Source organism: Zosterops lateralis (assembly GCF_965231275.1).
Source record: "Zosterops lateralis genome assembly, chromosome: 32".
Classification (NCBI taxonomy): Eukaryota; Metazoa; Chordata; class Aves; order Passeriformes; family Zosteropidae; genus Zosterops; species Zosterops lateralis.
Window position 1 is genome coordinate 130,521 of NC_139792.1, and position 11,069 is coordinate 141,589.

Here is an 11,069-nt window from a genome sequence, read left to right on the forward strand (position 1 = left end):
GAGCAGGGGCTCTGTGCTCTCCCTGTCCTGCCAGTGCAGTGTAATCCTGGGATTAAGGCTGTGTAATCCCAGCAGCATTAATCCCCTCTGGGGGGCTCACATGGGGCAGCACGAGCACCCTGGGGCCGCCAGGGTTGGGTTTAGGGACACACAGAGGGTTTGGTTCACTTTGGGGGTTTTAGTTCACTTTTGCTCACCCTCAAGAGAAAGCCTGGGGGTTGTGTGTGTGGCCAAAATCCCCCCACCCCAAACCCCTTCAACCATCACCTTTCCCCAAAATGGGGTCTTTGACCCCAAAAGAGCAGCCCTGGCCCATGGACTGCAACGGGATCACACCAACAGCTTCTGTGAGTTCCCAGAACTGCCCCAAAAAACAACTCTGCAGCCCCCAAAGCCCCTCCTGACCCACAGGACTTCCCAAATTTGCCCCCGAAAATCTTCAAATCCCATCGGGGCAAGGAAAGAAGAGGAGAAGGAGGGAAAAATCCACCTTTAATTGGGGCAGGAGCAGCACTGCCAGACCCCTGAGCAGGTTTGGGGGCTCCTGGAGGGAGAGGAGGGAGGAGGAGGAGGCCCTGGGGTGGCAGGGCAGGGTCAGAGCTCGGAGAAGAGGGGCTGCTCCCTGACACTGCCCAGCACGGGCAGGGGGCTGCGGCGGGGGCTGGCGCGGGGCTCCAGGGCGCTGACGAAGAAAAAGGGGATGTGGGAGATCTTCCCTGAGGACCAGCACTGCAGAGCAGAGAGTGGGACAGGGGTGAGTGTCCAAACAGCACAGAAACAGGGAAAACCCTTCAGGACTGAGTCCAGCCCGTGACCTGACAGGCCTTGTCACCAAGTGCCACATCCAACGCTGGCTCATGGCTCACCCTGATCCCACCCAGCCCCTTCCCAGTGCCACCAGTGTCCCCTGGGACTGGGAATACCCAGGGGAGGGACTCACCACGGTCAGGAGGGCGCCCTGAGGGAAGCAGGGGTGGAAGGAGATGAGCTGGGGCCGGGCACCGCGCTCACCCCGCACGAAGCCGCTGTGGGGTGGGGGAACAGCTGGGGTTATGGCCTGGGAAACAGCCCATTCCCAGGGAATTGGGGGTGTTTGGGGTCTAAGGGGAAACAGCCCATTCCCAGGGAATTGGGGGTGTTTGGGGTCTAAGGGCATGCACTGGGAAAGGACAAACCTATCCCAATCTGCTGCAACAAACCCACACCCACACAAAACCCTCTGCTCTAACAAAACCCAAACCCACCCCAAATCTGCTCTAACAAAACCCAAACCCACACAAAAGGCCCTGCCATGAACCCAAACCCACCCCAAACCTGCTCTAACAACCCCAACCCCCCCTGCAATGAACCCAAAGCCCCCCAGGCCCGCAGCTCACCAGGGCAGGAGCTCAAAGACGGGGCTGTTGCGGGTGCGGAAGACGGCGATGGCCGGCTGGCTGCCCGGGGACTCGGGGTGTCCTGCAGGGGACAGCAGCACCAAGGCTCTCCCTTGTCCCCCCCGTGTCCCTTCTCCCTGCGGGCAGCAGGATTGCCAGGACAGACCCAGGGACGGGGCAGGACTGACCTCTGATGATCACCGCCAGCCTCTCCCCAGTGGGGTCCCACACCATGGAATGAATCTCTCCTCCGATCCTGGAACAGCACAAGTCCCCAAAATTGGGGGGCAGAGGCCACCCTGGGTGTCCCCAGCAGCGAGGGGTGGCTCCCAGGGGGAGCAGGGACCCCCCTGTGCCCCTGGGTGCCCCAGCCAGACCCACCTCTCCTCCCCGTAGAGGGTCTCGAAGGTGGTCTCAGACAGGTCTGCCACGATCGAGGCTGTTTTGGAGCCTCCCACCTGCCCCTGCATTTCCCCTGAAAGGGGAGAAATCCACACTCCATAAATCCAGCTGGATTTCCCAGGTGGTCATTAATTTAATTCTTTTTCAGAGAAGCTGTGCTGGTGTCCCAGGAGTGGCTGGAATGGAGGACAAGGAACAGCAACCACCAGGACCCCCAGTCTGGCCCTGGACCCACTGGAGTCTCCCTGAAATCCCTTCAAGACCCCACAACTGTGACTGAGAGTGAGGAGCAATGTGAGGGATGGAAAAAGCTGAATTCCAGAGATTCCATGCTTGGAGACCCCAAAACACCCCCTGTGTGTCCCAGCTCCTCACCCCAAAGCTGTGGGGTCATTTGGGAGCTTTACCCAGCCCTTGGGAAGCTCCAGGTGGGACAAACTCACCCCGGTACTCGGAGAAGGACAAGGAATAGATGACAGACTCGCCCAGCACGGTGAAGAGCAGCCGGCTGCCATCGGGGCTCCAGCACCCTGTCTGAAGGGATGTTCAGATTGGATATTGGGAAGATTCCCACAATTAGGGAAAATTTCCTCAATTTCTTGGGCTGGCTGCCCAAGGCAAGGGTGGAATCTCCATTCCTGGAGGGATTTAAAAGCCCTGTGGATGTGGCACTTGGGGACACAGGTCAGTGGTGGCCTTGGCAGTGCCAGGGGTTGGCCTGGGTGATCCCAGAGGGCTTTTCCAGCCTAAAGGATTCCCTGTGTGGGGAATATCCCATCCTACCTGGCAGCGTCCCTTGATGGTGGGCCAGCGCTCACAGGTCCACATCTGGGCCTCCCACACCCTGCAGGAGATGGGATTTAGGGAGCAGAATTCCTGGGAATTTGCCCCAATCCTGCTGCTCTGGGAATGCACGATGTCTAAGCCCATCATCCCCCACTCTGTCCCCACAACAGGAATGGGAGCAGGGAGGAAATCTGGGATCCAGATTGGAGTGAGGATGAGGAGCTCACCGGAACACGGCCGAGGGCGTGGCTGCCAGCACCTTGCTGCCATCAGGGGACCAGGCCAAGTAGGTGACACCGCCACCCCCAAACCACTGCAGCTGGACACAGGTCTCGGTGGACACATCCCACACCTGGAGGAGGGGACAAAGAGGACAATGGTGACCCCGGGATCAGGGAACACGGAGTGAAGATTTCAGGTGCAGGTGTGTGCACTGCCTGTGCCCAGCCCGAATGTCCCCTGGTGTCCCCTGGTGTCCCCAGGAGGGTCCTCACCAGCATGGCCGTGTCCACGGGTGACGCCGAGAGCAGCCGCTCCCCACTGGGTGCCCAGGCCAGGCTGGTGACAGGGCTGTGCCCAGGGTGGGACAGCACCTGGGCACAGCCCGACGAGGGTCTGCAAAAGAAGAGGGAGAAGCCCCCAGGATTTGGGATTTGCTGGCAGGATGGTGGTGGCCTTGTCCCAAAGGCCAACCCCAATGGGGTGACAACAGCCAGGAGGGGAAAGTGGGAGCTGTCACCTTGTGGAGAGGGAGGTGGGGTCCAGGTGCCACACCAGGACACAGCTCTGGCAGGCCACGGCCAGGATGGAGGCACAGAGAGGCTTCCAGGCCATGGCAGCCACGTTCCTCTGCAGGCGGTGCTTCAGCGAGGGCACGGTGGCACTGCCAGGAGGGGACAGAGGAGGGGACAGGTGAGGGGACAGGTGATACTGGGAGCCCTGGTGCAGCCACAGCGAGGGAGGACAGCAGGCTGGGGAGGGAGGGGGGTGTGCCTTGTGTGTGGGGACAGGAATTCCCAGCCAGGTGACACCAGAGGTGTGTGTGTCACCTGGTGTGACTGAGCCCAGCAGTCCCCACCCCGGACAGGGCCCAGGCTGGCCAGAAATCCCAACTTGGGGACACCTGGGGGGGCTGCAGGAACAGCTGGCAGAATCTTCTCCTGAGCAGGGACTGGCATTCCCTGGGGGAGCAGGGAGACCTGGGGGACAGGGGACAATCAGCCCATGTCCCCTGGTGCTGTCACCACCCCCCAGGGCTGTGTGACACCCCCAGGATGTCCCCAGAGCTACAGAGCAGGCAGGGAAAGGAAAGGCAAAGCTCTTCAGGCTCGGGGGAGAGTGGGAAAGGAGCAGGGAGGGCTGAATGGGAGCCCAGGTGTGCGAGGAGGCCACGGGCAGCAGGACCAGGGCAGTGCCTGCCCCGGGACAAAGCCTCACCTGCTGGAGTTGTAGACACGGATGGAATCGTCCAGAAGAGCCACAGCAAATTTGTTGGTGTGGGGGTGCCAGGCAAAGGCCCGGATGGTGCAGCCAGCCCTGGAGGGGGAACAGGGCAGGCTGAGACCCCCCAGAACCCCCTGGGCTGGCAAGGACCCTGCCCAGAGTCCCCAGAGAAATAAAACTTCCTTTTTGCTGCTCAATGGGACCGTTTACTTTGAGAAATTCCCTGTTTCTGGGAACTACTCAGAGGGCTCTGCTGAGGGTCTGGTGATCACAGTCTGGGGTTAGAATTAGAAGGAATTTTGCAGGCTCTGATGTCCTTTAACCCTGATCTCTCTCTGACCAGGACACACAAATGAGGGCAGAGCCAGTGGGGAAATATCTGTCTTTAATGGGTGAGCCCACCCAAACGGGCCCATCCTGTCTTTGTACCCCCACCCTTGGGGGGTGGTCCCAGACCCCCACACGGTGATTTTGGGACACCCAGGACTCACCAGTCCACGGTCTGGGAGAAGGCTGCAATCATGTCCTCACTGGTCAGCTGCAGGGAGAGGAGAACACAGAGCTGGCAGCAAGAACCCCCAGTGTCCAGCCCTTTTAGCCTCTCCCCCACCTGCATTCAGGCCCCTCTTGGAGCCCTTTGCTCCTCAAACACCTTCCCAGTGTCCATTTTCCACCAGAGGAGGAAGGAGCAGTGTCTGGAGCTGGGCATCACCAGGAGGAGCATTTTGGGAGGGATTTGAGAGGGAAAGGGACCACCCTCCACCCCAAATCGCTGCTCCCCATGGCCCTGCCTCCCGCAGCAGGAGTGGAGGCTGGAATGACTCACAGAGAGATGTGGGAACAGGGATCCGTGCAGCGAGGACAGCCAGCGGCACACGGCCAGCGCGTGGCTCGAGCCCGTCCACAGCCACCGCAGCCCTGCCGGGCACAGGACCCTCAGTGTCCCCGCCAGCACCACAGGGGACACAGGCAGGGGCAGCAGGGCACAGCCAAAGCATCACAGAGAGACCCAGGAGATGGCCAAACTCACCCTCCTCCTCGGCGCTGGCCAGCTCCCGCAGCAGCCCGCAGAGCCCGGTGTCACGCCTGCGGGGAGATTGTGGTCACTGCCCGCTGTCCCTTCCCTCTGGGGACAGATCAGGCTGCCCGGGGACAGCGGGGCACTCACCAGGCGCTGAGGCAGCGCTTCCACAGGGACTCGCGGTGGTGGATGAAGGGCGGGCGGGCAGTGGGCTCCAGGCGGCCGTGGGCCTTGAGGGGCTCCTTGGGCAGGGTCAGCACGGGCAGCTCGGGCACCTGCAGCGCCCAGAGCCCCCTGAGCCTTGAGGGGCTCCTCGGGCAGGCTGAGCACCCAGAGCCCCCTGAGCCTTGAGGGGCTCCTCGGGCAGGCTGAGCACCCAGAGCCCCCTGAGCCTTGAGGGGCTCTTTGGGCAGGCTGAGCACCTGCAGCACCCAGAGCCCCCCTGAGCCCCCCTGAGCCTTGAGGGGCTCCTCGGGCACCTGCAGCGCCCAGAGACCCCTGAGCCCCCCTGAGCCTTGAGGGGCGGCAAAGGGGCCTCCCCAGGGCAGGAGACAAACGGCGATGGGAGCAAAGAAGGGGCACAAGGAACAACCTGAGGGTAGCTGGAGGAAGAGTGACCCCAGCAGAGGGGACAGAGCTGAGGGGACAAATGTGGCACCGCCAAGGCTGGAGGGCGCTGGGCTGGCTCGGCTCTGGGAGCAGGGGGCTCACCTGGCTCGGGAGTCTCACCTGGCTCTGGGGAGGGGAAGGAGGGGGTCTCACCTGGCTCTGGAAGGCCAGCGGGATCTGCTCGCTGAGGCGGCCGCAGACCAGGGCGTTGTTGAGCTCGTACAGGGTGACATCCCCAGGGGGAGGCGGCGGCGGGAACAGCCCCAGGGAACACATGGCGGCGCCCGAGCCTGGGGGCGAGCCCGGGGTGGGAGTGACAGCTGAAACCTCCGGTGCCCTCGGGATGCGCCGGCTCCAGGCCGGTCCCGCCGGTCCCTCCGCCCCTCAGCCGCTCACAAGCCCCGGAACCCCCCGATTTCCCCCCGGCTCCCCCTCAGCCGCTCCCCGCCCTCAGCCCCCCGGCGCCGCCATCTTGGCTCCCCTCACCTCTTCCCGCTCCCGCTTCGCGCCGATCGCCGCCCTCACGGCCGCCCTCCATTGTGGGAGGGGAATTAAAAGGGCCGCGGCTCCCCTGGGGAAAAGGCGGGGTGCTCACGGGGGGACAACGCCACCCTTTACACATTTTCTACCTCAGGGGAGGGACAATATCAGGGTACTCTGCACAGACCCCCTCCACTGGTGATTTAGTGGCTCTCCGGTTGTAACGGGGACTAATCAAAATTAAGGGGCCGCTGTTACAGTCGTTGCCCCTTTAAGGGAGGAGGAGCCTCCCCGGGGTGGGCGGGGCGAGGGGCGTCTGCGGCCGATGGGCCACGTGGTGTTGGAGCTGGGCTGGGACCGGGACCGGGAACAGGGACGGGACCCCCGGGGACAGGGACGGGACCCCTGGGATACCCCTGGGACACCCCCGGGACACCCCCGGGACAGCCCCAGGATACCCCCAGGATACCCCTGGGATACTCCTGGGACACCCCCAGGACACCCCCAGGACCCCTCTGGGACCCCCCTGGGACACCCCCGGGGACACCCCCAGGATACCCCCGGGACACCCCCGGGACCCCCCTGGGACACCCCCGGGACACCCCCAGGATACCCCCGTGTCCTGTGGGTACCCCCGGTCCCGCTCCCGGAGCATCCCGGTGTCCCCAGTGCCACCTCCCCCGGTGTCTCTTGTCCCCGTGTCCCCCGGGGTGCCGCTCCCGCCCTGTGCCCCCCACCCTTTGCCTCCCTCTCAGCCCTTCTCCCGTGGCTCCCGCTTTTCTCGTGTTTATCCCCGTGTTTTCCTTAGCGGCCGCAAGAGTTATTTTAATTTTCTCAGGATATTAAATAAAGGCGGCGAGGGGGGAGCTGCGGCAGGGGGGCCCCACATTCCTGGCCCGTTACGGAGCGAGCGGGGTTCGATAGGAGACGACGATTTTGGGATGGCGCCGACATCAGAGCCACCGCAGGGCTGGCGTGGCCTCGTGGCGTCCCCCGGACCCCCCCAAACCCGGCCCTGATGGGGCAGCGAGACGGGAAAAATAAAAAAAATTAAAAAAAAAAAAAAAAATACCCGGTGGTGGCGGCGGAGGGGGGTCCCCGGTGGGGTTTGGGGGGTCTCTGGATGGGGTTGGGCTCTGTGGTTTGGGAGGCTCCGGGCGGTCGAGCCCTCGGTGGCCGCCGGGCCGGGGTTTGGCTCGGGGACGTGGCTCCTTGCCCCGCTTGGCACTGGCCCACCCACGGCGAGCAGCGGCAGGGATGGCGTTTTTTTGGGGAGGGAAACCCCCGAAATGGGTGAATTTGTGCCGGGGAGGGTGTGGCTGGATTGGAGAGGTGGCAGTGCCACTCTAAATCCCCCCGAGTGTCACCCTGGGGACAGCTCTGCCACTCCATTGATGCCTCCGTGCCTCAGTTTCCCCACCCTTTGTCCCCCTTTCCCTGGGGACAGGGTCCTGGCCAGCCCGTGGCCACTGTGACTCACCCTGGGCTGGCACAGGGACCTGCTGCCACCCCTATCCCTGTCCCCCCCATGTGCCAGCAGCTGTCCCCCCCCCCCGCTTTGTGCTGGCACAGGAGGTCGTTTCCTCCTCCTTTTCCCTTTTTCCGTGGCTTTTTGGGTTTATTTTTTTTCAGGAAAAGCCCCAAACCAGGGCTGAGCGCATCAAAGGCCTGGCGGGAGCCCAGGGCACGGGGAGGGGGAGCACAGCGGGGTCCCCGCCAGCCCACAGCGCCCAAAATTGGGGTGTCCTTGGGGACACGTGGCCCCGCCATGTGCCTCGTGCTGCCACGTGCACCCTGGAATGGGCCGAGGAGGGGAAACTGAGGCACAGGGCTGTGCACACGCATGTTCCCGTGCACACACGTGTGTGATGTCCCTGGGAGTGGGGACACGGCTGGTGGGGACACGCGTGGCAGGGGACAAGGCCTGTCAGGGCCCCGAGCCTGTCTGGATTTGGCTGTCCCTGAGGTTGGGGACACGAGGAGTGACATGGGGACAGAGGGACCAGGGGAACACGGGCCTGGGGACACGGGGATGGGCTCCTGGGAAAGGGGAGAGGCACAGGGGACCACAGGGATGTGGCACCTCAGGGGTTGAGGACAAGGGGACAAGCTGGGCTTGTCCCCAACCCCACTCAGCTCCTGCCACCCACAGAGAAGGGGGACACAGCAACCCTGAGCAGGGCCATGCCCCCCCTGTGCCTCAGTTTCCCCTGGAGCCCTGCAGGGAGGGGGAAGCTGAACCCATCCCAGCTGCAGAAGGGGGGCCCGGCTCCACTCTCAATCATTTTATTGCTTTTTTTCTGGGGGGCAGGAGGGGCAGGCAGCTAAAAAAGAGGGGGAGATGTTACATTAGGCTGGGGGAGGGGGGCAAACCCTGTCCCTGAGTGCGGGGGGCGAGGCGAGGGTTGGGGGGCAACAAGGTTTAGGGGGTGAAAGGGAGAACAGAAAGGGGGGAGTCTCGCCTTGACACCCCCCCGTGAGCCCCAGAGCGCTGGGAGAGCCCCCCCCCCATAATTTAAGACATAAATTAGAACGGCTAACGACGAGCTGGGGAATTGAGGGGAGGGGGAGAGAACTGGGGGAGCAGCACCCCATAATAAATATCCCCAGCAGCGCACAGGACGAGGAGGAGGAGGAGGATAAAAATAAAGGCTGAAAGGCTCAAATCTCCAACAAACTCCCGGCCTCGGGACTGCCGCCGTCCTTGCCGGGGGAGGCGGGGGGCGGCCGGGGGGACGCGGGGGGCTGCTCGGGGCCGGGGGGCGCCTTGGGGGGCCCGGCGGGCTCGGCGTGGGTCTTCTGGTGCTTGCTGAGGTGGTCGCTGCGGGTGAATCTCTTGCTGCACAGCAGGCAGGTGAACTTCTTCTCGCGCGTGTGGGTCCGGACGTGCCGCTCCAGCTCGTCGGAGCGGGTGAAGCGCTTCCCGCAGAAGAGCCAGTTGCACACGAAGGGTCTTTCCCCCGTGTGCCAGCGCAGGTGCGCCTTCAGGTGCGAGGCTTTGCCGTACACCTTCCCGCAGCCCGGGATGTGGCAGCTGTGCACCGGTTTCCTCCGGGACCCCCCAGGGCCCCCGAGCCGCTCCAGCTCTTGGCAGTTGGGGCAGTCGCAGGCCGGGCGTCCCCCCAAGGAGCCGCCGCGGGGACCCTTCGGGGTCTCTCCCGGCGTGGCTTTAGGGGCGGGGGGCGCCGCGGGGGCGTTGCTGTAAGGAGGGGGGTTCAGCGCGCCGAAATCGGAGCTGTAGCTGGGCAGGGGGGGGCTGAGGGTGGGCTGGCCCTGCAGAGAGCCCTGCAGCCCCTCGGCGCCCCCCGGCCCGCCCAGCCAGCCCCCGTTGGGGTGCACATCCCACCAGGACGGGGCGGCGGGCGCGGAGCCCCCCGGCAGCCCCCCGCCGATGCCGCCCTTGTACCAGGAGCCGTAGGGGTGCGGCATCTCCAGCGAGGGGTAGACCCCCGGCAGGCACTCGCCCGGGGGGTGCCCCTTGGCCGCCACCACCACAGGAGCCCCCAGCACCTCCTGGGCCCCCGAGGGCGCCGGGAAGGGGTGGCCGAAGGGGGCCGTAGTCGGGGCCGTAGGGGCCGGGGGAGGCCTGGGGGCTGGCGGACGGCGACAGCAGCCCCGGGGCGCTGGGGAAGGCGGCGGCGTACGAGTCACCCATGGGGGCGATGGCAGTGGGGCCGGCCCGAGGGGCGGGGGGCGAGGAGCGGGGGGCGATGGCAGCGGGGACACCCCAAAGAGAGGGGGCGATGTCAGTGGGTTCACCCCGAGGATTGGGGCCGATGTCAGCGGGGACTCGCGGCCATGGCACTCGCCAGCCTGTGGAAAAGGGGGACAGGGTTTGAGGGGCACCCTGTGCCTCGGGGGGACCCGTCCTGGGGGTCAGCTCTGCTGGGGGCAGCTGTACTGGGGTGTCAGCCCCGCTGGACAGCCAGTGCGGGGTCACCCAGCAGCTCCCCACCACCCCCAGTGCCACCCACCACCCCCAGTGCTCCCCATCCCCTTTGCCTCAGTTTCCCCGTAGAGCTGAGGCCACCCTGGCACCCCCCAAAGGGGCTTCCTTCTCCAGGGGCTGCTGTGGGGTTGTGCTGGTGGCAGGGCCTCCCTCCACCCCCAATCTCGGCTCCTCCTGCCTTTATGGCCTTTTAATCGAATTATGCTGCGGCCTCCCCCCTCCCCGGGTGACTTCCTCTGCTTTTATACCCGTCATGGCTTTCAGCTGCGCGGGCTGGGCCGGGGTATCCTGAGCTGTCCCTCGTCCCCATCACCCCCAGCCTTCCCTTTATTTTATTTTTTTTTTTTTAACTCATCTCTTCATCCGCTTTGGGGGCATTTCCACTTCGGCTTTTTTGTTTGTTTGGGTTTTTTATTTAGGGTGTCCCCCCCCGCCTTTGCCCTCCTTTCATTTTTTTTTATTTTTTTTTTTTTTTTTAATTTTTTTTTTCCGTGGTTTTTGCGCCTATTTTTACGCCGGCCCCAGCCGTGGCCGCAAGCGCGCTCCCGGTTTTCCAAGGATAACAAGGGCCAGGCCTGTGCCCCGGGAACGCTGCCCTGCCGCGAGAGCCGAGGTAATTAAAACCAGGGCGAGCGGCAAACGGAGGCGCACGCTTAAAATAGTGTCAAACTCCCATAAATCAGCTCCGCTTGCGCCGGGAAATTAAGGAGCAGGGAAGGAGCCCCGGGAGCTGCGGGCTGAGGATGGAGGGAGCTCAGTGCAGGAGTGGCCGCTGCCACTCGGGGTGACAGTCCCCTCGGAGCTCCTGCTGGGTCAGGGATCTTGACCCCTCCCGTGTCCCCTCCCGCTGTGGAGGGGTCCAGCCCCTGCTCTGGGGGTCCCCGGCCCCAAATTCTCGGTCCTGAATTCCCGGTCTCTTGTCACTGACCTCCAGTGTCCAGTTCTTGGTCCTCGGCTCCAGTTCCCCATTCCCTGTCCCCCTTGTTCCCCAGTCCCTGGTCCC

General features: G+C 64.0%; 2 protein-coding genes across 2 annotated transcripts; both read right to left on the reverse strand.

The window, feature by feature from the left end:
• Window positions 1-483: 483 nt before the first annotated feature.
• AAAS (aladin WD repeat nucleoporin) lies at window positions 484-6,075 on the reverse strand. Its single transcript, XM_083881097.1, has 16 exons — window positions 5,791-6,075; window positions 5,176-5,303; window positions 5,038-5,093; window positions 4,834-4,925; window positions 4,499-4,545; window positions 4,002-4,100; window positions 3,304-3,447; window positions 3,059-3,179; window positions 2,792-2,916; window positions 2,562-2,622; window positions 2,222-2,312; window positions 1,758-1,851; window positions 1,565-1,632; window positions 1,377-1,458; window positions 941-1,025; window positions 484-729 (listed from the first exon to the last, which is right to left on the reverse strand). Exons 1-16 carry the CDS (start codon window positions 5,911-5,913, stop codon window positions 595-597), a joined length of 1,551 nt encoding a protein of 516 aa, XP_083737223.1. The 5' UTR covers window positions 5,914-6,075; the 3' UTR covers window positions 484-594.
• A 2,703-nt stretch (window positions 6,076-8,778) lies between these two features.
• SP7 (Sp7 transcription factor) lies at window positions 8,779-9,772 on the reverse strand (the record flags this gene model as incomplete). Its single annotated transcript, XM_083881167.1, is given in 2 exon segments — window positions 8,779-9,669; window positions 9,671-9,772. Coding segments are annotated over 2 exon segments (993 nt in total).
• Between the last annotated feature and the right edge of the window lie 1,297 nt (window positions 9,773-11,069).

What these genes read in the sequence shown, in the direction of transcription:
- AAAS (XM_083881097.1), bottom strand. Translation starts at nt 5,913, where the DNA reads ATGTGTTCCCTGGGGCTGTTCCCGCCGCCGCCTCCCCCTGGGGATGTC. An exon ending in CCCTGTTCCCACATCTCTCT is followed by an intron (nt 4,546 to 4,833) that starts GTGAGTCATTCC and finishes CTCTCCCTGCAG; the next exon opens with CTGACCAGTGAGGACATGAT. An exon ending in CCATCAAGGGACGCTGCCAG is followed by an intron (nt 2,313 to 2,561) that starts GTAGGATGGGAT and finishes ACATCCCTTCAG; the next exon opens with ACAGGGTGCTGGAGCCCCGA.